The following is a 27,682-nucleotide window of genomic DNA, read 5'->3' as shown; positions in this document are numbered from 1 at the left end:
ATACTTCGGCTCATTTCCAAACCGCCCCCTACACCCTACCTCTACACATTACCACTCTGTTTGCGCGTTCCCGCAGAGGGTCCGTCACACTAAGTGCTGTTCCAAACCAGCGAGGGGGAGTGGGTTATCAAGCCCTCCAACAGCGAGTCTGCATTGCACCTGACTTCACCTGCTGCACTACCTGACCGGACACACACAGCGGTGAGTCCGGTCAGTAAACATGCTATGTACAAACAGTTCCTGCAAACATGTAGACTGTTGAACTGCGTAAAACAACACACTCATTAAATATCATACAGATGTTATCTGTTTTTTTGTGTTTTATATACAGTACCCGTGTCTAGAAAACGGTGTGAATTTTTTATTTTTTTTAAGTTGTGTATATTTACAGACTAGTGCAAAAACCAAGCACCTTATAAACATCATATTTTGAAATAAAAAGAGGATTGCAAATAAAGAAATGCCATTAAAGATTTTTGGAGTTTTATTGAAGTTATTATTTAATATTTTGTCCAAGAGATGCTGATTTGAAACAGTTGTTACGAAAAGTTATGGTATTTTCTGTTCTCCCAGAGAGGGGAGTTCGTCCCAAAGCTTGCCGCTGTATCAACACCCTCCACCGGGAAGAAGGGAGCCTCGCCTTCATCACTGATCCACTCTTATTTGGACCGATGAATGCCTGCCTACTTGTTGCTACTAGCTCTCCCTGCTGGCCATGGAAGGAGGACCTGGAGGCTGCCTTGGTATTATCGGCAACCCAGGAAGCCCTTGCCTTTTTCAAATAATAAAATATTTTTACAGCCCACAGTTCTTTAGGATAAAGATAATCCCACAACGTGTAGGAGTAGGCTGATGTTAAAAAGCCACACATCTAATGTCTCACATGTTTTCATCACAACTTTTTTCTTACGCCCTCATTAAGGATTAGGAGATTAATCGAGACATTTTGTTAATGAGTTCAGAACATGAGACACACTCTGGTATCCCGCAAAATGGCTCTTGGTGGGAGGCTTAGTGTAATTATCACCCAGCAGATTAAGAAGTAATTTAAGGACCGGGTGTCATAATTATCAGCTCCAAATAAAGGAGACAGAGAATTCCTAGACTGCATTGAGCACGTTTTTTGTTGTATCTGAACATGAATAGAAGACCGCTGTCAGTGTTTGAACCCACCTTAGCCATCCTGGGATTGAACAGCCCCTCAGCATTAGAGAAGACTTCCAGTGCTATCTCTGCAGCTGGCATGGAAACATACTTCTTCCTGAGGTCTAAGCTGCCATTGGAGGAGAAGGAACCTGGCATCTGCTCCATCACGCTCTTCTTTATCTTCCTCAGCCGCTCATACGTCTCCTCCTCCACCTCTGCCTGGATCATCTCCCTGGCTTGCTCCAAGACGTTGTGCTCACCTCGACTCACCTTCGATAAGGTCTGAAGGGGACAGAGAAAGATTGTTGACAAAATATTCAAACAGTACCACTATTAGTCCACTAGATAGGTAACTGCAATTTGCTGAGGTGTCACTGCAATGGTAAAAAAAAAAGCAGTTTGATTCACAGCCACCCTGATTAAAAGATACTGGTAAATAAAAAGTAATTTTCTACCAAATAGTTGACACCACCAAACACTTTTCACCTGGGAAGTAAAAGAGTTTTGCATAACTATGAATTTTATTTGTTTTGGAAAGAGATTTGCATATCCTATTTTTATTCAGTTTAAACATGAGACAACAGGAAGCAGAGGGGTTGAAAATGTTTCTGAAAAATAGAGAGTAATTTTCCTCGAACAGTGGTGGATAAGGTGATTTCTTTATACTTTCCTCATTTCCAGGTTCATATTTGTATTTTGTTCCTCTACTGGGACATGTCTCCATGCTTTAATGCTCAAAAAGCTCTTTATTTTTCTCATACTGCCTGTGCTGCAGCACCTATTTTCACCCTATGTCTGAAACCAGAGCCCAGTCTGCTCTGATTGGTTAGCTGGCCAGCCCTATTGTCATTGGTCAACAGATTAGAGGTGTGCTGCCCCTTAGCCTAACACGTACATCTATCACATGCTTGAATGTAAAATACCTGAAAAACTTTATAAGAAGCTTTGTTTTAAACATAGTTTTAAAAATGACATCGAAAAGCACCCCGGTTTAAACATTCCCATTACTAATGGATGTATTTTGCTGCCACCCTCAGGATGAACTCTCAGTCTGGAGAATGTTAAAGCACTTTGGACAGCGAAAACTAATCAGTAATTTGTTTATTGCATTAAACTCTGCCAGACAAAATCAGCTTATACTTTCAAACATGGATTTATGAAAGTGAAACTAAAAAGTCAACACTGAGCTCAAAAGGTTACAAAAAGGTAAAGATTGATAAAGGATGTAAATATTAGAAAGACCAAGTAACCCCTGTTGGTGACCACAACCGCAAAGAGAATCTGTATAATTCACAGTGAAAATATTGAACCTAAGTAAATAAAGAGTACTGCTACATGCGTAACCAGTGTCTGAAGTTTTCAGTAGGTCATGTCTCTTACCGATATGGGCAGTCCAACGCTGTTTATGATGACGCCCAGCTCGTAGGGAGACTCACAGCTGTAATGGTCCGCCAGATACTTCATGAACTCAGCCAGGTCTACTTTGGGCTTGTTCTGCTGCCTCCTGAAAACACGGAGTTGCTAAAGAATAGAAATAGAGAAGACACATCAGAAAAACAAATATCAAAATGGAAAAGTTCTGACAAGACAGAACACATACCTCAAGCTAAACAAAACTAAAGCACTACATAAAGTGTGTGGCTTTGGGATTCTTCTGTCAATGCCAAGCTCCATGGTTCTCACATTGCCAAATAAACCTCAGCTACATGGATTTTATGTTGTGCAATATGGGTAAAACCATTGCCATTGTGCTTTTTGATTATTGGAATGAAATCCACTGAGTAAGATTTGCTATCTGGTGCCTCAGCGGGAGCTTTCCATTAGATTTTTTTGTTTTATTTCTTTATGATTTAGCTGCTACATGTGGCTTATTGCCCTTTACCAGAACCACCTTTTCTGACAATAGCAATATACAACTGTAAAGGTAAAAGCAAAGCTCAATCTTCAAAAATATAATCTACATTACATTTTTTTGTTGAATGTTTGGTACCATTTCCATCAAATAAATCTACCTTTAAGATGTCGACCGTCTCGATCTGGTGAATATCATCGTCCTTGGTGTTACTGTCGATCTTGAAGAGGCGGTGGATGAGGGGCAGCTTGCAGAGGGGCCCCAGGTGCAGCTCCTCATAGTGCTTCTTGTTCTTAAGGCTGGCCAGCGACTGGCCCAGCTCGTAAAGGGTACAGATGGATGTGACTGCCTCACTGCACTGATAGAGGGAGAAGAATTCAATAGCTAGTAGGCGTCCAGATTAAAACGAGTATTGTTAAATCAATGCACCAACCTCTATGAACATGTGGATCTCTCTTATCATGTATTGAAGGTCTTTCAGAGCTTGAATATTCCGGGGATGAATCCCTCCTGCGTTCAAAGAGGGAATCTGCATCAGCACACACACCCTGGATACCACCTGGATACAGAGACCATGAGGAAATGAGATGCATTAGATAGTTGTATTTACAAAAAAAAACACATTTATGGTACAATTAACCTTAAAGGTAACGGAACATACAGTGGTATGCAAAAGTTTGGGCACCCCTCTGAGATTTCATGACAATTTGCTTTTCCTTTATAATAGAAGATCACAGCAACAACATTTGTTTTCCTACAAAGATGTAGACGTTTTAGTGTTTTCCAGACCAAAATTCTTAGGGTAGCATTACATAGTTTTATTATAATAAAATAAAATGCAAAAAATGGGATGTGCAAAAGTTTGGGCACCCTTATAAATAGCATTCATTTCAACACCTGTACGGATTTATAGCTGACAGGTTGCTGCACAAAATTGCTTTGATTAGCTCATTAGACCTTCAATTACAAAGACAGGTGGAACCAATCATGAAAAAGGCTATTTAACATAGGTAATAGCTGGCTGTGCCTGGCCTAGGTTCTTTCTTAGGGAGTGGCAAGATGGGGACCTCAAAACAACTCTCCACTGACCTGAAAGCTAAGATAATCCAACATTATAAATTAGGAGAAGGGTACAAAAAATTATCTGACAGGTTTAAACTGTCTGTCTCCACAGTCAGAAACGTAGTTGTGAAATGGAAGGCCACAGGAACAGTCCGTGTGAAGGAAAGATGTGGTAGGCCGACAAAAATAGGGGAAAGGCACAGGCGAAGGATGGTGAAAATGGTCACAGAGAAGCCACAGACCACCTCCAGAGAACTACAACAACATCTGGCTGCTGATGGTGTAGTTGTTCACCGTTCCACAATCCAGCGTACTTTGCACCAGGAAGAGCTCATTGGAAGGGTGATGTGCAAAAAGCCTTTCCTGAGTGTTAATCACAAGAAGAGTCGCATGAGGTATGCAAAAGCACATCTGGACAAGCCAGAAGCATTTTGGAACAAAATACTGTGGTCAGATGAGACCAAGATTGAGTTATTTGGTCATAACATGAACAGGTATGCATGGCGAAAAAAACACACTGCATTCAATGAAAAGAACTTGTTGCCCACTGTAAAATTTGGTGGAGGATCTATCATGTTATGGGGCTGTGTGGCTAGCACAGGTACTGGAAAACTTGTTAAAGTTGAGGGCCACATGAATTCCTTACAGTACCAGGAGATTCTTGACAAGAATGTTCTAGAGTCAGTCACAAAGTTGAAGCTACGCCGGGGTTGGATTTTTCAGCAGGACAATGATCCTAAGCACCGATCAAAATCCACCAAGGAATTCATGCAGAAGCACAGGTACAATGTTCTGGAATGGCCATCCCAGTCCCCAGACCTTAACATCATTGAAAATGTATGGATTTATTTGAAGAAGGCTGTCCATGCACGGAGGCCAAGAAACCTGACTGAACTGGAGACGTTTTGTGTGGAAGAATGGGCCAAAATACCACCTGCCAGGCTTAAGGGACTTGTCTGTGGCTACAGGAGGCGTCTACAGGCCGTTATTGCAGCAAAAGGAGGCAATACTAAATATTAATGGAATTATTTCTTAGGGGTGCCCAAATTTATGCACATGCCTATTTTTGTTTGAATGCACATAAACATGTTTCTGTTTGACCAATAAAAGTTATTTCACTACTGAGATGTTTCTGTTACCATAAGGTATAACATATGTTAAAATGAAGTTGCTGCTTCAAAAGCTCAGCAAGTGACAAACTGATGCAGTGGTTTTCCTAAGGGGTGCCCAAACTTTTGCATACCACTGTATATATGTGTGAGGAGTCGGACTGCATCAAAGTATTTTAGTGAGGGTTGTCAACATTAATTCCAGTGAGGATTTTAACCCGTGTGAATGTGTAACATGTGTCAAGAACATTTTGTTTTGAAAAGCTTCCAGATGGAATTTTAGCTTTTACAGGCTAACTGTTTGCTATACTTTGTTTCAAATATAACTTTGTAACTGTTCCTTGGGTTATTGTCTGCTAAGTTGTAATCATACTAATAATGCAGAAATCCTCAAAACTAAGCTATGTAAAAAGAAAAACTCTGATTTCTTTGACCAGTTTGTCATCATTTTTTAACTACAACACCACATGTGTATTTGTTGTAAAGTAAATACAAGTATTTTAAACTTGTGATTTATCATAACTTTTCAAAGATTGTGATAAACTGATTACATTGTTTAAAGCTGCTATTTTTTATATTTTTTTTGGTGAACTCCCCCTACTCTACTAGTTTGTAATTTTAATTTTCACATTTCTATTGTTACCACAATACAGAATGGTGTTTTGAGGCCCCTGTTGGTTCATACATTCATAAATATACCTCACGTGGGACGGAGAGACTCTATGATAGTTGACAGAATGGAGATTGTAGTGTTTTCGGAATGTTTATTTTAGCAACCAGTGATGCCGGAGTGAAAGTCCTTTAGTAGCTGAAAGGGCAGGGAGTCAAATTGTTTCCTATTCCTCCTCACCTTCTCTCTGGTAACCAGCTCTCCTTCTGCAGCGATGTCCCGTATTACATCTTCCATCAGATTGTTGATGGAGTCATGATCCAGAACTCTGTTCCTCTTCCAGCCTGAGATCGCCTCCCCATCCTCCTGCAACGCCTCCACTGCCCGCATGTTAGCTCCATGGACCTCCCTCAGCTGGGCGTGATAAGCTTCTCTAAAGATGGGGCCTCTGCCCTCTCTCTTGGGCCCATCTTTGGTTTTGCTCTTCTTCTCTGTGGTCGCCGCTTCTCCCAACGCAGGAAAGTCAGAGAGGAAGTTGGACATGGCGGCCTGCTGCTGCTGTTCTCTCTCAGGCTCTTTCTTAAGATCCCAGGCTACTGTGGAAGATATGGCATCACATATGTAAAAGGCAGAGATACGTTTTCTTTTATGCATTAAAGGAAATATTGTCTACCTGCAGTTTTCTGAGGCTCTGCTATTGGTTCTGCTGTTGGTGCTGATTGAGAAGGTTGACTACCAGAGCCAGATGCTGTATAGCTGTCATACATAGACATGTACTGTGTGTAGGGAAGCTGTTCACCATACTCCTTTAAGTAGCACGTTTGGAGCTCGTCCATTGATGCAGATATCTGGTACTTCTTCATAACCTGGAAAACATCAATACACTTGATTTACATGCAGCACAAAGGGAGACTGTGGTAATTATGTTTGCAATAGTCAAAGGTCAGTTTTTATGTTGGATAAGCACAATGAAGGAACGCTGAAACATCCAGTACAACTGTATACAAGTCATTTCTGTAGCTCGATATGGGTTTTTATGGGTTTTCAGTATAAGCTTGTAAAATATGATTGGTTACACTTAAATACCATGATCTTCTATCCATAACTTATACTCTTTAATCATATTTGTTTACATATGCAAAATGTACCGTTTTCAGACTCCTCCAGTTTCAGTAAGTGTCTGGATCTGCACTGTGTTTTCACTCGAGACATTTAAAGTTTTTGTTTCAAAATGTTTTGCATATTATTTCAGGGCCATGAGCGAGGCACAAACACTACTTCCCTCTGAATCAGAACACAAGTAAGGGACCGTTTCTCATCTCGTTATAGCCTTAGTAGATGAATGAACTCTTCCTAAGTTTCTAGGCTCACATTGTCTAACAACCAAACCTGCAAGGGGGGGCAATGTCCCAAAAAAACTGTACTATTGGGCCCAAATTAACCCCCATTCCTCCTATTCTCTCAGTGTAGTTGCCTTCTTTGCTTAGTTGGTATTGCTAGAGCTGAATTTGAGTCAATCCTCAATCAAACACATTTTATTGCTGCCTTAAATACTTACAGTACCATGTATATTCATCCAGAACTGAGAAATTGAAATAGTCCCTACAAATACAGAACTTTTCCACTTTAAGTAACAGAAAAAATAGTGCCCATCTATATTGGAATATTGCTGAATCGCTTGTTATTTTACCCTTTCGCTAGCTAGCTGCACCCTCGGTGGCATTGTGACACTATCTCTGTGAAATGTCTACATGTTCACTTCCCCTTCTGTCACGGTGCATTGGTTTATGTCGAGTTTGGTGAAAGGTAATTCACATTAAGTTTGGATAACATGTACCGTCTAGGTCACTACTAGTTTTAAGTTAAATCGGTGTAATTGTGTTATTTTTACTTAAATATGAAATTTACTCCGATACATTAGGAATGAATGTTAAAAGTGAACACAACCTGACTGTAACATCCCTATAGAACAATAAACCTGCTATGTGCAATATTCACTCTCTCGCAATGTTTTATTCTTATTACTGGCTGCTAATACTTTTACTTTTAAATGCTCACTTCTTCTCCTTCCTTTTTTTAACCATGGATATCCATTTATTTGATTTGTATTGCATTAACATGTGCTTGCCTCTTTATTTAATATATCTGTCTAACAACTTGCCTCTTTATTTAATATATCTGTCTAACAACTTTGCCTTTGTATCGGCACTTTCTTGCTGTAGGGACAGGATTTAAGGAGTGAAAAATACTCTGTGGTCCGTATGTACATGTGTCTTCATAACTCACTTCCTTGACTCTCTGGAAGAGCTGATCCTGAGTCAATTTCACCGCTGGCTGGGTCGCAGTAAAGAGTGGGTTGACAGGGAGACAGTGGGGGGAGGACAGAGAGATGCTAGGAATTAGAGGAGGACCTAAAATATTAACTGCTGCCTGAGTGGTAGGTACATAGTAAGAGCTGATATACACCTGTGGTACTGTGAAACCTGGAGAAGGTCTCTGTGGTGTTGCTGGTCTCTGTGGTGTTGCTGGTCTCTGTGGTGTTTCTGGTCTCTGTGGTGTTTCTGGTCTCTGTGGTGTTTCAGGTTGCTGTGGTGTTGCAGGTCTCTGTGGTGTTGCTGGTCTCTGTGGTGTTGCAGGTCTCTGTGGTGTTGCAGGTCTCTGTGGTGTTGCAGGCCTGCTGTCCTCTCTGGCTTTTGCTGGCTTCCCGGCTACTGGCTGATTTTGCAGAGCTTTCTGTTTCTTCTCCTTATCTTCTGAAGCGCTTGCTGATGGCCGAGCGGCGGCCAGACGACTACTGGGATGGTTCTTGTAATGCACTAAATCCCCCTCCAAAACCAGATCCCTGTGCATAGAGGCTACCAGGTTCGTGATAGAATCTAAGCCCAGGGTGGATAGAGTCAGGTTCTTGTGGTATGTCTGGCCGTATGTTACAGCTAGCTTTTTAAGAGGAATACCAGCTGGGTGCTGCTTCACTATGGCCACTATATCCTCCAGAACCTTCTCCTTATTCTTACTGTCTTCTGTAGCTTTTGTTAACGCCCCAGCTCCAGCCCGCTTCGGACGCCTGTGAGTTTTGTGAAGCACTAGTTCCCCCTCCACTACCAGATCCCTATCTAAATAAGCTACCAGGCTAGCCACAGAGTCAAAGCCCAGGGTGGATAGAGTCAGGTTCTTGTGGTATGTCTGGCCGTATGTTACAGCTAGCTTTTTAAGAGGAATACCAGCTGGATGCTGCTTCACCATGGCCACTATATTCTCCAAGACCCCCATTACGAGTGATGCTGTCGGGGGAAATACAAAAGAATCAACAACAGATAAACACAATCAAAACCAAATTTGTATTTGATAAATATTTGTATTTGAAATATTACTTTTTTATTACTGTTTTCTTTATACACCTATGTACATATTTTTTTATTCATCATTTTTTCCTTTACTTGTATAAGCATTTGTACCCCGGATTTTTTTGTGTATATAATGTATGACATTGATCAAACATTTATTTTTCTTGAATAAAGAAAAACAATACATATACACCGCTAATTAGTTTAGCAGTAGTCTGTTTTTTAAAAATGATTAATTAAACTACTTATATTGAAAGTATTGGGTTTAAAAATAAACACACACCACACAAACATATCCAGGGATGGGGAGCAACGGGAGCAATGGATTACATGTAATGGGATTATCAGCATACACAATAAATGTAAATGTTTCCCTTACAGTTACATAAAAAACATTTATAAATGGGAATTACTAGTAGGTTAAAATAAAATAAAGATTGATATATTAAAGGTAGAAGGTATTATAGTTTTCCTTTAGGCTACTTTTATTGTTCTTTATTTGAAACATCTTGTTTAAGCTGATCCATTAAACAAAAAAAAATGTGTTAGCTTATATTCATGTATTAAACTAAAACAGCATTTGTTAAGCTACACTGTTCTGAAGGCATAGACTATAGTTTTTGATACTAAATATCTTTGTTTGTTCTTTACTAAGGTTACACTGTTCGGTTTTCTTACACCTTACTGTTAGCCATCCTAGTGTTATTCATTTCACATTGATAAAATAATGTGTGGTTTTATATGACATGATCCAAAACTAATGGAAAGTTATCAGGTTGCATTACTTTTATCAGAACTTTTATTATTAGGTTTCTACAAGAAATTGTGCTAATATATCAGCCAATTTTAGGTTACCATCAGCATATACAGTATGTTGACTGATTGCTACAAAGAAGTTGCAGCACTTTAAATGGCAAAACACATATTTATACTGATAGTAACAAACCTTACTTAAACAAATAGGTTTTTTTTTCAGCTGTAGGATGTTGTATGCAGTAATGTGGATACTTTTGATTTCCCTGGTTTTAAAGGCTGCATTTTAGTGAAGTGGTAAATTTGAGCCAGATAACCAGACAGTGTTTTTGCCTTGACATGCAAAGCTGACAGACAGCACAACAAACAGTGTTGTCATTGATACCAACATGTTTAAAAGGTTTACACATACCTACACAACTTTGACCCCACTAAAATAAGTATACTGTATTTTCTTCATTTGTTAAATCATGACATGAAAAGTACTGTAGTTGCTAAAATATGAATAAAGACAATATTACGGAAAACATTCCTGCCGAACAGAAACACATGGAAATCGAAAGTCAACAGCCTAAATTTGGATGAAAAATCATTTAAAGATTGGCTCCACCTTACCCATTCTTTCCAATGCCAAGATTTGTGGCTCATCTCCCTCAGAAGCTGAACTACTGTGTACAAACTAAAGCAGCAACCTTCCTGTTTGGGCTTATATACTCGGCCCCCCCCCCCCCCCCCCCCCCTGCTTTCCTTTCTGAGCAGAGTCACAGAGAAAGGAAACTGAAAGTAAGATCATTCACATGAGTCTATGGCTGATAGCTATCAGCTGCCACACTGCCACACTCTCATATTCCTGGAAAGGGTAAGGCATCAGCCTAAGGCATAAGCGTAATAAAAGGAAGCAAACTAATGGCAGGCAGATCAGCTGGGGTGGCGACAGCGCACCAGACAATACATGGAGTAAATCATTACTTTACTACATTCAGTCATTTATGGTTCTTATGGTTATCTGCACAGACCAGACGTTAAAAGAATGAAGTATAATTGGATGTGCGGGGACGTCAATAACAAACAGAAGGGAAACAATACACAGAAATTAAATGAGTTATGTTACTGAGGAAGGAAGGGGAGAGAGAGGGGCTTTGAGTTTCACATTCCTGGCAGCTGATTCCTGATAACAGTTGTGTAAAATGTGCACCTTAGGAAACAATACTGAGCTTAAGAATGCAACGTTGGCACTGTCAACTCCTGAATAACTGTCACGTGCTAGCTCATCATCTCCTTCCTGTCCATAATGACAGATTAATGAACAACCTGTGAACCTTCACATTCAAATGACAACTATCGGAATCCATATAGCCTGCCAGTTTCGCTTGTCAAAGACTTAGCTGTCTTGTCTTTTATTGGCCAATGGGATCAGGATACAGTCTGTGTGGCAGGTTACACAGGTCTAACGCCCACATTTTTTCCCCCTGAGGCATTTCACCAGATTTTTTATTACTCTTTCTGGAGGAACTACAGGCTTAATACTACTTTTTCGATTAGCAGCAGTACTCCCTAAGACTAAACAGCAAATCAGAGATTGTCAGTCACCTCAGTGTTCATTTAAAGCAGGGGTGTCCAAACTACGGCCCGGGGGCCAAATGCGGCCCGCATGCCATTTTGAATCGGCCCTCAGCAGATTTTAAAAGTATAATGGAATATGGCCCACAAATGAAACTTTTGCTTGCCTTATATTGTACTTCTCAAATATATATGTTCAAATATATTAATGAACCCAATTTTCAAGTAAATTCAGTCATTTAGAATTTAAAACATTTTCTAACAAATCTTAGTTGATAAAAAAAAAACAATAACTTATTTCTATAACAAGCTTGAAATGTAACCTTCCTATTTACTCTTATTATCAGCAATCTGAGGCTTCTGTTTTAAGGAATGAGCTGCCAACAAAATAATGAAACCCTGAAGAGAGATGGGATGTAGGCTGTTTTTTCCTAAAGCATTTTCAAGTATTGCCCCTTAAAGGCACTATTATGCTCATGTTCAGGTTTATTTGGTTTCCTACTGTGATGTGCTTTCATGCTTTATTGTTAAATGTGTTTTCTTATACTGCCTGTGTAGTGTGTGGGAGAGACACTTTCAGCCTTTGCAGACCATTTACATGCACAAAAATCTATATAACACACTACAGGAAATGGAATACCCCAACAAGCATAATAAGGCCCCTTTAAGGAACATCTGTAATAAAAATGGCGGAAGTCAATGTACCTTGCTTCGGTCAGTCTGAGACTCTTTGGTCAGTACAGTCCTTCCCTCTCCTCACAGTTAGACCCGTTGTAGCTTACATCATGTAGAAAGCATGGAAACTGATGATGAAGACACAAATATAAGAGCGTAAACAGATCATGACATAAGTTACGGAAGGGGAGTTACTGGACTCATTTGTGCAGGGTCAAAACATAAGGTCAAAGGGTTCAATAACAACCTTAATCTTAATAAGTATTGACCCACTGACCACGCTGACATAGACGTTTCCCTCCCACAGTGAGGGCAAGTGAGTTCTGTATGAAATGGTGGAAGGTATCTAAGTACATTTACACAAGTACTGTACTTACGTAAAAAAATGTAGGAACTTAAACTTTACGTGAGTATTTTTCATTTTACGCTACTGTATACTTTTACTCAACTCAATTTATTTTACAAATGTAGTTACTAGTTACTTTACTGATTTATATTACCAAAACAAAATATAAATGGACAAATACTTTATCATATATTATTAAAGGTTAAGCTAACTGGTAATATATACAGTAAAGCAGTTCAACTAAATCCATCCTTTTTATAAATGCAACATTGAAGTGATGCATGCTTAAATCGAACATTCTGCATAATGTTTTTTTTTACTTTTAGTACCTAAAGTATATTTTAATGCCAATACCTTTGTACTTTTACTTACAATTTTGAATGCAGGTATAGCTACTTTTATTTCAGTAAATAATCAGAATACTTTGTCCACCTGTGACTGTATGACTGCTTTTTAAAAATAACACATGTATTTAAAGCATGTACAGATTAGACAGAATACAACACATGTACTGTATGGCATATTATAATTAATAACATAACGGACATATATTGTAAATCTGAGGTCGAAAAAAGTACTTTATATTTCATATCATCTATCCCAATCTGCAAAGTAACTGCATGCATGTAAGGGAACTAAAGGCATTACATAAATGTAGTGGAGAAAAACAGTACTTTTAACCTCTGAATTGTAGTGGGGTAGAAGCAAAAAAATTGATACTCAAGTAAAGTACACGTATTTCATACTGTATTTCAGTTAAGAGGAGTGTACTTGAGTAAATATACTTAGTTACTTTACACCACTGTGGTAGATTAAGGGGGAAATCTATGACACTGTGCCCCTCCCCATCAGAGGGAAACGTAATGTGCACTTTTTAGCCAGAACGCGCGTGCAACCAGAGACAACGTATGGTCAACATACACCAACTAAGTTAATTTACGTCTTAACAATACTAGAAACTTAATAACAACAGTTATATTATGAAAAATATATGGTTAAGCATGACTGACTGAAGCTACCTGTTCTGGTGCGCTTTAGCTGCAGTTGTCGGGTGTACATCTTCGCTTTCATTCAACATTTCATTTCATGCTGAAGAAAATGACCATGGCAAGAAGAGCTGGCACGGCTTACTTTAGTTAGCGGAACTGCTATAACGGCTAGCGTTACTAAATAATACCAGAGGTAGTACTTAGCTTTAAGACAAACGTATTATTTGAATCGATACAAATATCCAATGTCAAATTATTGTGATATGGTATCGTATCACTGCGGCAGTTAAGTCTCGTATGGTACAAATTAAGAAGCTAAAATCAAAGGGTGCTTGTATTGTTTGCAACATTAGCCTGCTTCCTAGCTAATGTATGCTGCGTTCAGGTTGTAGGAAAAAAGTCGTAAATAAAACTCACTATTGTTAAAAACGGTCCATTTTAGAAACATTCTCAGAATGTTTATCCCAGCTTTTTGCTAGTGCAAGCTTCTTGACGATTGGGATTTTAGATTCTGAATGTTTTTCATCATTAGTAATCAAATTATATTTGCTAAAATGTTTAATTCAGTCAATTCGTATCACCCCTTCCCGATTTCTAATATGTTCAGTGATAAAGGCAGTTTGGTTGCACACAAATAGACGAATTAAGTATGAAGCGCTAACGTTTTTGGTTTTTTTCCCACCAGTAGCCTGAATGCAGCAATAGGTTAAAAGTGACATCAATGTTACAGGATTGTACATTGTAAACTGCCTTGTTAATGACTAACTGGAAATAGAGTTGCAATTATTCAGTAAAGTAGAATGAAATACAAATGGATTGCATACCCCAATAACAAACTTAAATATATATAGGTATTTTCTAAGGTGGTGTGTATAGTATCTATCAACTTGCAGGGTGAGGCTTATATGCGTCTAAAGAATATTGTTTACATATTAGTTTTTTTGTGAAGCATAACAAACAGAGTCACCAGTATAAAGAGAAAACTAAAGAGAATGGTAGACAAACTGCATCTTAGGTAACAAAAACAAAAAAGCCTTAAGAGAAATATTTATTTATTGATCAATATGCATGATCGGTAATCAAAGATGATATAATGAAGGAATGTCTGAAAGAAACAAAAACGTAATGGTGTTAAGTCAACAAATCTTTCTCTAAAATTAAAATAAAACTGCTTATTTTAGTCACAGTGTTATTTTGAGATTATGAATTGTCAGCTCAAGAGTGCAGAGTATAAAACAAATATGATAAAAAAGGGGCTAACCAACACTCATAACAACATAGATGCATCATTATTGAATTGGGACTATTTCAAAACCAGTTTTAACTCATTGTCTCGACTTTTCCATTACTAGTTGCTTGTTTCACTCCACTTTCATTTCATACACAGAAGAATTCTCTCTCAAATCACAACTTAAGGAAATAAGATCCTCATCAAGACTGTTCTTTGTTTTGTGTGGGTGTGTAAGGGAGTGTGTGAGCACCACTGGGCTAAACTCACATACTACTGGACCAACAAGCTTAGTAGCTGTTGTCAGTGCTTAATTTGTAAATCATAAGGTGCCGGAACGCAAAGTACATGACAGCTCAGGGATGACGAGACGCGTACAGGTCCCGGAACGTATACATAAAAGGTGCTGAAAACAACATGAAAATGTCCACTTGCAACGCTGTGGGACATACAAGCCTCGATTTCAAATAGTATCCATGGTATAAATGTTATGACGATAATTTACAATTATTTTAGGATAGTACGCACAACGCACAACAACACATCACCACAGGTGGGACTTCAGTATACAGCCAGCAATCAATTTCTCAACAGGTTTAACGTGTAAAAAAAATATTTATTATTCAAAGATTGGCACGGCGGCCTATTAATAGACAGTATGTTTGCTCACCATATTTAGTTGTTTAAAACACCCCACATCACGAGCATGTCCGGATTGTCCTCCATCTCTTTTTTTCTACTTTTACTGCGTGTGTCTGTGGCAGTTCTGTGTCCTTTGGCCACCCAGGACCTCACGTACGGGACTGGATTGAATTTAGCCAGGGGGGGTCCAACAAGATTTAGGAAGAGTAAAGATGACATGGTGGATGTGAGCAAAGAGCTACGGTTGGGAGTGCAAATCAAGTTCATTTGTGAAAATCCGCGCTCACATTCAGCACTTGCAATTGGAATGCTGTTGACAGCAACAAGTAACTCCATCAGCTCATCGGGGGGGTCTTTGCCATCTGAGTCTCTGTACCTTCTGTAGGCCCGTATGACTGCGCGCGGGTTGGCAATGTTGAAGCGCTGACACAGTGACTCGACCTCAGTCTCTCCATACAGCGCACCTGCGTCCTCGGGCCAGTATTGTGCGTAAAGCACCTTCAACTCCTCAATGAACTTGTTATATCCAGTTTTATCTGGCATCCGGCCTCCTTGAGATAACATACGGTCCTCCAAGTTCTTGGCCACAGTTAGAAAAAACTGCTTGGGGTCGAGTGATCTGTCGCTTGATTTTCCTCCATTCAGCGTGATGCCATGGAAAGAGTTTTCCTCAATTCCCCTTTGGCTCAGTTCAGTGTAGCGACCTGGCCGATCCGACATGGCCTCAAGTACGCTGATTTCCCGACAAATTGACTTGTGTGCTGAAATGATGGTAATGTCTCGTTTTTGAAGCTCGACTGAGAGCTCAGATAATTCTTGCAATGCATCGCACATTATGCCTAAATTGTTCACAAACGCATGCGAAGATAAGCGCATAGCAAGCCCACTGTATGTTTGCTTTGTGACACTGTTACGGGAGGGATCTTCTGATGCAGTTTTGAAATGCTTGTAAAGTGCTGGGTAGTTCTTCCACACTGCTTCAACGGTTCTAAAACTTGATGCCACCCATCTAGTGTCTAAAATACGACCTATTTTGCATAGCTGGACATCCAAGCTCTCAGCTGACTCTCTCAGCTCCATTCGATTTTTGTTAGATGTGCTATACAGTGCATATATCTTGTCCATCAATATTTTAAAGTGATTTATAGCACCCATCTCTTTCACTACGTCTGCGACTGCAAGCTCAAGCCTGTGGGCTGAGCAGTGCCACACAGTAATGTTGGGAAACATGGCCTGGAGCCGACTCGCCACTCCGCTTTTACGCCCTAACATAACCGAAGCACCATCACAAGTTACTCCAATGAGGGTCTTAGAGAGAAAATCCTGTGTCAAATGCAGGCGCTCCAGAGCAGACAACAGTTTGTGGACAATACCTTGAGCAGTTAGATCATCTAGCTCTACGAGTTCAGTAAAAATGTTTGTAGGCTTGTCCATATCGGGCAACTGAGCCCTAATGTATATTATCAAGCAGCTCTTTTTGCTTAAACTGGTTGACTCATCCAGCATTACACTGATTTTGGGAGTGCACTGTACTATTTTTTCAAACAGTTTTCTTTTCATTTCTTCAGAAATATGTTTCTGTATGTTTCCACATGCAACATTGGAATGTAAAATTCTCCCCATATCGAGTCCATTTAATTCTTGGCAATCAATCTCCTGTTCGAAGCCATATGCGGGACGGTGGCGTTTAGCCTCCTTGCAGGGCCGTAGCCAGCATTTTGGAATAAGTGAGGTCCATGATGCGCGCGCAATACTTTCACTTACCAAATGGTTTCTTGACGTTGACACAGGCTAGAAGTTACTGTCGTTACTGCTATCATTCACACACTGACTTCATGTCGGCTGAACATTCTTATCCTCGCGTCGCACGCGCGCTTTGTGTTATTTTTTTTCTTAGTTCTGCACACGCAGTGCCGCTGCTAGCCATTTTGGTGCCCTAAGCATAATTCCTTCATGATGCCCTCCCCCCCCCCCCCCCCAATAAAAAAACATTCGCGGAAAAGTTTAACTTTTTTATTACCAAACATATAAAACAATAGCAGCAGCAAACACACAGCAAAACAACAAACTTTTGACATTTGAAAGTGCAAACTTTCCTTCAGTAACTTTGAATAAATTACACTAAATAACATCAATAAGTACAATCAATAAAATCTTAAATAAAACAAAGATTTAGAGGACGAAAAGTCACAACTTTACTTACTTTGTAAACAGTAAGGCTTTGTAGAACAGCTAAAACACATTCAAGTAAAGTGCAAAAAAAGTGTTATCAAAATAAATCAAGGACATCCTTTTTGAGAGAGCATAATGCTATTCTTTAACAATCAAGCATTTCTCTATAAAGACTCTATAGAGGAACACGTCTGCATTTCCTCGCTGCAAAGTCATTAATTAGGTCATCATAGGACAGCCTCTGAGCCACTTCACCATTAATGCTGATGACAGCAAGACCACTTAGACGTTCCTGCCCCATTGTTGAACGTAAGTAAGTTTTGATGAGCTTCAGTTTCGAAAAACTTCGCTCAGCAGAGGCAACTGTAACAGGGAGAGTCAATGCGATTCGAAGAGCAACCCAGAGATTTGGATTCACCTCTTGAAGGCGATTCTCATGGAGAAATGAGAGCAACTCCAAGGCAGTTGTTTGTGGTGGCAGTTGAGGAAGGTTGATGATTTCCTGAACCATCTCAAGTCCATCAATATCCGAATTTCCTTTCTCAGTCAGTGTCTTCTGCACTTCGATGCAGTTTTTTTGCAGGTTCTCCTTGGACATTCCGTGCACTCTGCTGAAATCAAGCAGCACTCCAAATTTGTCTCTGACCTGGGTCATGGTCTCAAAACGCTCCTGCAGTGACATCAAAGCGGAGTCCACAACACTGTTGAAAAAGGATACCTCAAGCCTTTTGAGGGCATCACTGAAGGGCTCGTCTGCAGCCTCATATGCAAACTGCTTTCTTGTGTTCCTGAGCCTTTTCTCCTTGAGCTCTGGCTCTATGTTCATCGCCTCGCAAAGGTCCTTGGCAGTTGACACTGCCTGAGCAAACCCAGAGTGCCTGTATCTGGAGAGGGAGGTTTTGGCATTGTCAATGAGCCCGACGGCAATGTCAAGCTGCATTGAACTTGTCTGCAGGAGCTTGTTTACCTGGTTAGTGGTTGTAAGAATTTCACACCAGACAACAGAACAGATCAGAAATCTGAAAGAGGCCACTTCTTCTGCCAGGGCTTGAGCCTCTATTTTTGCAACAGAGTCATTGACAGTTTCCCTAGCCTCGATGAGCGCATTTTGGATTTCTTTGATTTGACTTCTGACAGCTGTGACACTCCTAAGCCTGCTCTCCCACCTCACATCACTCCATGATTTCACAGTTAGGTTGATGTGTTTTGTCAAGATGCTCCACCGCTTTGTAGCTCCTGAGAAGAAACAAAATAGCTTCTGCAAATAGCCAAAAAAGCCAGTGGCATCCCTGGATGACTTCGCAGCATCAGCTATGACAAGGTTCATAGAATGAGCTGCGCAAGGAACAAACAACGCCCTCGAATTCAACTGTAGCAGTCGGGCCTGAACTCCTTGCTTTTTCCCCTTCATGTTCGCACCATTGTCGTAGGCCTGTCCGCGGCAATCATCAAATGGAATGTCGAGTTCCTTTAATTTGTCTAAAAGGACAGTAGACAGGTTCAGGCCAGTTGTTTCAACCACCTCCATATACCCAAGGAAATACTCCTTGATATTTGGCTTTGGCTCCAATTCAACAATGCGCACGATGAGGGACATTTGCTCCTTGTGGCTTATATCAGGTGTACAGTCAAGAATTATGGAGAAATATTTCGCTTCCTGAATCTGTGTGTGGATTGTTTGCAATGTTTTGTTGGAGACGATCTGGATCAGCTCATTTTGTGTCTGCTGACCAAGATAATGTGTTCGGGAGCTTTCATCGGTTATCTTGGTCAGGTGGTTCTCCATCACAGGATCAAAACTGCCTAAAAGTTCCACTTCTTTTAAGAAGTTGCCATTGTCTGGTTCATACAGACACTGTGAAGAGCCTCTAAATGACAAATTCCTTGAGGCAAGAGATAGGGTTATTTTCAGTAAGCGTTTGAGAACATCTCGCCACCTTCTTTTTTCTGCCTCCAGCAATGTCTGTTCCTGGTAGTCTATTGTCGTATTTGTCTGTAAACGTGTGTCCAGTTCTCTCCATTTAAACATGCACTGGGCATGGTCTGAGCTACATTCATGACTTATCAAATTATTGTTAATGTTGGACCAGTCACCGTTGCCCTCTGCAGTGAGCTTTATAGCTTTCAAACTGAAAAGCTTACACGCAAAACAGAATGCAGCATTGTTCTGTTTCGAGTAAACAAGCCAACTTCTCTTGACTTTCTCTCCATTTGAGAGCGTTTTGAAATGCAGGCTACTATGAAACGCCCTGCCATCTAGTCCCTTTGGAAAATTAAAATCTGATGGGACTCTAAATGGACCTCTTCGTACGATCTCAACACGATCCGCATCTAAAATCCGTAATGGCCAGAGAGCAGGATCAGTTGGAGAGGGCAAACCCGTTTCTACCTTGTCACCTTCTGACGGACTCTCAGTGACAGGACTTTCAGAGGTGGTGGTTATCTGCTGTGTATCTGTGGTGGTTGAGGGTGGTTGATCAGGGCTTAGTACTGTTGCGGGGTGTACAGACCTGCTTGCTGGCTGGGGTTGATTGGGTGAACTTGTCGATGGTTCTTCCTCATCTGTGTCCTCTTCTTGGCCTCGTGCTCCCGCTTGAACGTATTTCAGCATTGACCCTGCATTAATTTAGAAATACGAAGAAAAAAGATCAGTATAGAAAGAGACAAAATATTCAAATAAAGAATCTTATACCAAAAAAGAAAATAAAGATTTAAAACTGAAAGCATGCAACCAAGGAGCTCTCCCCCTTTATTACTTATATATCAACTATTTGATCAATCTTATCTAATCTAATATAAAAACATTATAGAATGAGTTGCAATATTGTACACAATTTAATAATAATGTTTGCTTTATATCATTCATAATGGATATTTTATATTTATATCTTAACGACAGGAATAAAAGGAATAAAAGCAAAATGATACACCTTACACAAGACTATTAAACTCTACATTTAATTGAATACAATATGGTTAGGAGGGCATTTTGTTTACTACAAAACGTTTTTCTATTTCACCGACAGATGTCGTCCATGCCCAGTGCCGCTGCTAGCCATTTTGGTGCCCTAAGCATAATTCCTTCATGATGCCCTCCCCCCCCCCCCCCCAATAAAAAAACATTCGCGGAAAAGTTTAACTTTTTTATTACCAAACATATAAAACAATAGCAGCAGCAAACACACAGCAAAACAACAAACTTTTGACATTTGAAAGTGCAAACTTTCCTTCAGTAACTTTGAATAAATTACACTAAATAACATCAATAAGTACAATCAATAAAATCTTAAATAAAACAAAGATTTAGAGGACGAAAAGTCACAACTTTACTTACTTTGTAAACAGTAAGGCTTTGTAGAACAGCTAAAACACATTCAAGTAAAGTGCAAAAAAAGTGTTATCAAAATAAATCAAGGACATCCTTTTTGAGAGAGCATAATGCTATTCTTTAACAATCAAGCATTTCTCTATAAAGACTCTATAGAGGAACACGTCTGCATTTCCTCGCTGCAAAGTCATTAATTAGGTCATCATAGGACAGCCTCTGAGCCACTTCACCATTAATGCTGATGACAGCAAGACCACTTAGACGTTCCTGCCCCATTGTTGAACGTAAGTAAGTTTTGATGAGCTTCAGTTTCGAAAAACTTCGCTCAGCAGAGGCAACTGTAACAGGGAGAGTCAATGCGATTCGAAGAGCAACCCAGAGATTTGGATTCACCTCTTGAAGGCGATTCTCATGGAGAAATGAGAGCAACTCCAAGGCAGTTGTTTGTGGTGGCAGTTGAGGAAGGTTGATGATTTCCTGAACCATCTCAAGTCCATCAATATCCGAATTTCCTTTCTCAGTCAGTGTCTTCTGCACTTCGATGCAGTTTTTTTGCAGGTTCTCCTTGGACATTCCGTGCACTCTGCTGAAATCAAGCAGCACTCCAAATTTGTCTCTGACCTGGGTCATGGTCTCAAAACGCTCCTGCAGTGACATCAAAGCGGAGTCCACAACACTGTTGAAAAAGGATACCTCAAGCCTTTTGAGGGCATCACTGAAGGGCTCGTCTGCAGCCTCATATGCAAACTGCTTTCTTGTGTTCCTGAGCCTTTTCTCCTTGAGCTCTGGCTCTATGTTCATCGCCTCGCAAAGGTCCTTGGCAGTTGACACTGCCTGAGCAAACCCAGAGTGCCTGTATCTGGAGAGGGAGGTTTTGGCATTGTCAATGAGCCCGACGGCAATGTCAAGCTGCATTGAACTTGTCTGCAGGAGCTTGTTTACCTGGTTAGTGGTTGTAAGAATTTCACACCAGACAACAGAACAGATCAGAAATCTGAAAGAGGCCACTTCTTCTGCCAGGGCTTGAGCCTCTATTTTTGCAACAGAGTCATTGACAGTTTCCCTAGCCTCGATGAGCGCATTTTGGATTTCTTTGATTTGACTTCTGACAGCTGTGACACTCCTAAGCCTGCTCTCCCACCTCACATCACTCCATGATTTCACAGTTAGGTTGATGTGTTTTGTCAAGATGCTCCACCGCTTTGTAGCTCCTGAGAAGAAACAAAATAGCTTCTGCAAATAGCCAAAAAAGCCAGTGGCATCCCTGGATGACTTCGCAGCATCAGCTATGACAAGGTTCATAGAATGAGCTGCGCAAGGAACAAACAACGCCCTCGAATTCAACTGTAGCAGTCGGGCCTGAACTCCTTGCTTTTTCCCCTTCATGTTCGCACCATTGTCGTAGGCCTGTCCGCGGCAATCATCAAATGGAATGTCGAGTTCCTTTAATTTGTCTAAAAGGACAGTAGACAGGTTCAGGCCAGTTGTTTCAACCACCTCCATATACCCAAGGAAATACTCCTTGATATTTGGCTTTGGCTCCAATTCAACAATGCGCACGATGAGGGACATTTGCTCCTTGTGGCTTATATCAGGTGTACAGTCAAGAATTATGGAGAAATATTTCGCTTCCTGAATCTGTGTGTGGATTGTTTGCAATGTTTTGTTGGAGACGATCTGGATCAGCTCATTTTGTGTCTGCTGACCAAGATAATGTGTTCGGGAGCTTTCATCGGTTATCTTGGTCAGGTGGTTCTCCATCACAGGATCAAAACTGCCTAAAAGTTCCACTTCTTTTAAGAAGTTGCCATTGTCTGGTTCATACAGACACTGTGAAGAGCCTCTAAATGACAAATTCCTTGAGGCAAGAGATAGGGTTATTTTCAGTAAGCGTTTGAGAACATCTCGCCACCTTCTTTTTTCTGCCTCCAGCAATGTCTGTTCCTGGTAGTCTATTGTCGTATTTGTCTGTAAACGTGTGTCCAGTTCTCTCCATTTAAACATGCACTGGGCATGGTCTGAGCTACATTCATGACTTATCAAATTATTGTTAATGTTGGACCAGTCACCGTTGCCCTCTGCAGTGAGCTTTATAGCTTTCAAACTGAAAAGCTTACACGCAAAACAGAATGCAGCATTGTTCTGTTTCGAGTAAACAAGCCAACTTCTCTTGACTTTCTCTCCATTTGAGAGCGTTTTGAAATGCAGGCTACTATGAAACGCCCTGCCATCTAGTCCCTTTGGAAAATTAAAATCTGATGGGACTCTAAATGGACCTCTTCGTACGATCTCAACACGATCCGCATCTAAAATCCGTAATGGCCAGAGAGCAGGATCAGTTGGAGAGGGCAAACCCGTTTCTACCTTGTCACCTTCTGACGGACTCTCAGTGACAGGACTTTCAGAGGTGGTGGTTATCTGCTGTGTATCTGTGGTGGTTGAGGGTGGTTGATCAGGGCTTAGTACTGTTGCGGGGTGTACAGACCTGCTTGCTGGCTGGGGTTGATTGGGTGAACTTGTCGATGGTTCTTCCTCATCTGTGTCCTCTTCTTGGCCTCGTGCTCCCGCTTGAACGTATTTCAGCATTGACCCTGCATTAATTTAGAAATACGAAGAAAAAAGATCAGTATAGAAAGAGACAAAATATTCAAATAAAGAATCTTATACCAAAAAAGAAAATAAAGATTTAAAACTGAAAGCATGCAACCAAGGAGCTCTCCCCCTTTATTACTTATATATCAACTATTTGATCAATCTTATCTAATCTAATATAAAAACATTATAGAATGAGTTGCAATATTGTACACAATTTAATAATAATGTTTGCTTTATATCATTCATAATGGATATTTTATATTTATATCTTAACGACAGGAATAAAAGGAATAAAAGCAAAATGATACACCTTACACAAGACTATTAAACTCTACATTTAATTGAATACAATATGGTTAGGAGGGCATTTTGTTTACTACAAAACGTTTTTCTATTTCACCGACAGATGTCGTCCATGCCTTTGCATGATATAAATGCAATCAAAACGCCAGTTAATTTAGTCATGTATCTTCTGTCACTCTCAGATATAGCTAAGCTAGCTGTAGCAGTAGCTACAGGCTTCACATTATCACGAACCCTTTTCTGTCCCATTGCACATAGAACACCTAACCTTATTTATGTGAGACTGTAGCCTATTTTGCTGAATTCTACCGAATGACAATCCTAAAGATGGCCGTGGGTTTATTATGCATTGGCATTGCAAACTCCAAAATAAAATATACTTTCTCAAATGCTATGTAAACTTTTCTAAATGCCTGGCTAAACACTATTAATTTCACGCCACACAGTGATAAATGGTCTGAAGCCAGAATTGTTAGCCTACCTAGTGCAATGACTGCTAACTGTTACTGAGAAAGTATTGGCCACCGTCACGTCAAAATAAACCATAAACTGTCTACTATTCAATATCTAAAGTAAAGTAACGGCTAACTGGCATCAGTTACTTGCAAAATGCAGTTTAATTTTTAACAGCAAAATCTCAATTTAGCTTGCGCCTAAGTTATAACACATATTTGAGTTTGCTAACATTAGCAATAACGTCAGCTAGTTCAAGGTGTATGCATAGGCTAAGCTTTACACTAGCTGCACATATTTCCCGTATTTAAGAAAGATTAAACGTGGACACTTACCTGCAAGTGATGCACGGGCATCATCTCGCTGTTTCCTCTTTTTTCTTTTTTCTGCTCCTGACTCCTGTTGCCTTTTCATTTCCAAAAATGTCGAGTAATCCAAAAGACCACTGACAGCAAGGGCACCCACAGGGCGCTTGGGACGCAGATTGTGCAGATTGTGTTTTCGTTTGTGTTTGTGTGAGTGGGGAGGGGAGGGGGGAGGGGAGAGGGGGGCACCATCGGTACCTTTGAGTAGTATGCCTAAAAAGTGCCTCATATTTCTATAGTCTACTGAAATAATTTCGGCCTTATAATTATTATGACGATTTTTCATTAGGCTATTTTTGGTGGTGCCCCCTCGACACTTGGTGCCCTACGCACAGCGCGTAATGCGCGTTATGGGAGCGGCGGCACTGGTTGGAGCCCTTGTAGTTCGACTCCACCTTGTCCCTGTATTGTCTTTTCGCACTGCTAATAGCTCTCCGGAGTGCATACCTGGAATTCCTGTACTCATCCAAATCACCGCCGCTGTGCGCGATGGCCCGTGCTTTAAGTTTAGCTCGGACCTCGCCGTTTATCCAGGGCTTCTCATTTGGGAATGTCCGTACAGTAATCCGCGGCACGACGTCATCGATGCATTTGCCGATGTAGCAAATGACCGCGTCAGTGTGTGTGTTTATATCGTCCTCCTCAAACACACACCACTCCGTGATGCCAAAGCAGTGGCGGAGAGCAGAGTCAGACTGCTCGGACCAACGCTGCACTGTCCTTGTCACAGGTCGGTCCCTCTTCAGTCTCTGCCGGTAAACAGGGAGCAGAAGAAGAGATATGTGGTCTGACTTGCCGAAGGGGGGGCGGGGGAGGGCTTTATATCCATGCCGGAAAGGAGTGTAAACATGGTCCAGTGTATTTCCACCGCGCGTGGGGCAGCTGACGTGCTGATAGTATTTCGGCAGGACTTTCTTCATGTTGGCTCTGTTAAAATCCCCGGCCACAATAAATGCGGCCTCTGGCCGAGAAGTCTCTGTCCTGTCGATAATCCCATACAGCTCCTCCAGCGCTGTGTTGTTGTCAGCGTGCGGCGTTACATACACTGCTGTTAGAACAACAGATGTGAACTCCCTCGGCAGATAAAAAGGCCGGCATCCGATCATGATGTGCTCTAGGCTGGGAGAACAGTCCGAAGAAATGATCTCCACATCTGAGCACCAGTTGTTGTTGATCATGAAGCAGACACCTCCTCCCTTGCTCTTCCCTGAGTTTATTGTCCGGTCCTGGCGATGAATGGAGAATCCGTGTGGAGCAATGGCGGCGTCCGGTATCGTGGGGTCGAGCCAAGTCTCCGTGAAAACCAAAACATTACAGGTCTTAATGTCCCGTTGAAATGCCACCCTGCTACGGAGTTCGTCCAGCTTATTATCCAGGGATTGGACATTTGCCAGAAGTAAACTCGGTAGAGGAGGCCTGTTTTCACGTTTCCTCAGCCTGACCAGGACCCCGGCCCGGGAACCTCGTGGTCTCTTCCTCCTGCGCTCCACAGGTAGAGCTCCAGCAGGTAAACACGGAGACTCTCCATTGTTTGCAGGTCGTCGTGGATTATTGCTGTCCACCAGCGACCTGATGTGTAAAAGTTGTTCTCTATCATATTGGATGATAGGGCTCGCTTGGGCGGTTTGCATGTTGCAAAAAAAGTTAAAAACAACCAACAAAGTAAAACAATAAAAACACTAAGATGTGGAGTTGTTGAGGAGCTCGAGACACGGCAGCCATCCTCGGCGCCACCAGACTCAGAGACAGTTTTATACCACAGGCTATAAGACTACTGAACTCCTGAGCTGTGTGAATGTCTACTCACATCTGTTTATAGTACACACATACATATATATATATATTATACACATCTGCCATACATATCTGTTTATAGTACACATATCTATATATTATACATATCTGTTTATAGTACACATATCTATATATTATACATATCTGCCATATACATCTGTTATACATAATATATGCATCTGTCCATACCTCCTCATTCAACAGTGTAAAGTATTTAAATACTTTCAATGTATTCCACATATGTATATATTTCACATCCTCAAATCTGTATTGTTAATATTGTAAATATTCTTCTCTCTTTTTCACTATTTTATTTATCTTTTGCACCATGTATGTTGAGTTGTTGGAGGAGCACGCGACATAAGATTTTCATTGCCAACATATACGCTGTATCTGCTGTGCATATGACAAATAAAACCTTGAAACCTTGAAACCTTGAAACCTTGAAACCTATACTACACGCTGGCCATCTGATGTACACAAAACTATTGTAATGTTATGATGACACGACGTGTCGTTATAAGATAGAGCTAATTTAAGTAGCCTATTGTAAGTTGTAGCATAATATTGAATCTAGCTCATTTTTTGCTCCGTTGCGCTGCGTTTGGTGTGATGTCATCGTCACTGGGTGACGTCACTCAGCACCCCCAACTCTGAATGACTTCCAGCGTCACTGGGTAGGGAGTGGGCCCACTTTGCTAGCTGCACCAGCATCGTCTTTCGGTGCTTCTTCATCTCTGAGTGCCACCTTTTTGGATGTGAACCCAACGCGTGTGGCTTAGCTTTCACTTGCTAGCCATTTTAGTATGACTTCTCAACCTTAGTCTTTCTTCGTTTGGCGCACATAGCTAATTTGCATACGCGCACAGGACTGGCTGGCTCCGCTTGGCAAAGATATTTGTGAATAAATGTTTTGAATTATGAATACTGGACATGGTGAGCTTGAAAACATTTTAGTGCCTATTTGTGACAATAAAATATTGTTTTATTTTATTTTGCCAAAATTTGAGACCCCCTTCAAATTTTGCTTTTGAGGCTTTCAGGAGGTCTCATGGGTTAATCAAAGGGGTCAAGCCCCCCAACCCCCCCATATTTCGCACACTGGTCCTCTGGAGAAGAAAACAATTTATTTGTTTATTTAGATTGTTTTATTATACCACAGGAATTTAAAATAGGGGTTAACTGAGATATAATCTGGATTGTATTTAAATTCCCAAGGCCCATTGCCAGGGTTTATAAAAATAAATGTTCATTCATTTCCTTAACATTTTTGTGTTGTTATGATGCCGCGGACAACACACAACTCTTCATAATAACAAAAGTAGAGTAAGAGTATGTGAAATGATATGTCAAGAA

General features: G+C 40.7%; 1 protein-coding gene and 1 long non-coding RNA gene across 7 annotated transcripts in view; both read right to left on the bottom strand.

The window, feature by feature from the left end:
• Window positions 1-13,748, bottom strand: part of wu:fj29h11 (uncharacterized) — a 45,389-nt gene extending 31,641 nt beyond the window's left edge. For 3 of the 6 annotated variants that reach the window (XM_063893442.1, XM_063893443.1, XM_063893444.1), the window contains exons 1-9: window positions 10,492-10,541; window positions 8,246-9,060; window positions 8,066-8,113; window positions 6,453-6,645; window positions 6,020-6,375; window positions 3,432-3,557; window positions 3,159-3,356; window positions 2,527-2,667; window positions 1,174-1,428 (exon numbers count right to left, since the gene is read on the bottom strand). In XM_063893442.1, coding sequence (XP_063749512.1) covers window positions 1,174-1,428; window positions 2,527-2,667; window positions 3,159-3,356; window positions 3,432-3,557; window positions 6,020-6,375; window positions 6,453-6,645; window positions 8,066-8,113; window positions 8,246-9,060; window positions 10,492-10,495 — 2,136 coding nt within the window. In that variant the 5' untranslated portion in view covers window positions 10,496-10,541. Of the gene's footprint in view, window positions 1-1,173; window positions 1,429-2,526; window positions 2,668-3,158; window positions 3,357-3,431; window positions 3,558-6,019; window positions 6,376-6,452; window positions 6,646-8,065; window positions 8,114-8,245; window positions 9,061-10,491; window positions 10,542-12,141; window positions 12,240-13,476 lie in introns of those variants that run through there. The other 3 variants (XM_063893446.1, XM_063893445.1, XM_063893447.1) reach the window with 3 other exon arrangements.
• A 6,870-nt stretch (window positions 13,749-20,618) lies between these two features.
• On the bottom strand, window positions 20,619-24,888 carry LOC134870364 (uncharacterized). The gene is made up of 2 exons (XR_010166554.1): window positions 24,503-24,888; window positions 20,619-23,407 (listed from the first exon to the last, which is right to left on the bottom strand). It is a non-coding gene; the product is annotated as an uncharacterized LOC134870364 (long non-coding RNA).
• Between the last annotated feature and the right edge of the window lie 2,794 nt (window positions 24,889-27,682).

This window comes from Eleginops maclovinus, chromosome 10 (assembly GCF_036324505.1).
Source record: "Eleginops maclovinus isolate JMC-PN-2008 ecotype Puerto Natales chromosome 10, JC_Emac_rtc_rv5, whole genome shotgun sequence".
NCBI lineage: Eukaryota > Metazoa > Chordata > Actinopteri > Perciformes > Eleginopidae > Eleginops > Eleginops maclovinus.
This window is presented reverse-complemented; position numbering and strand designations above follow the sequence as displayed.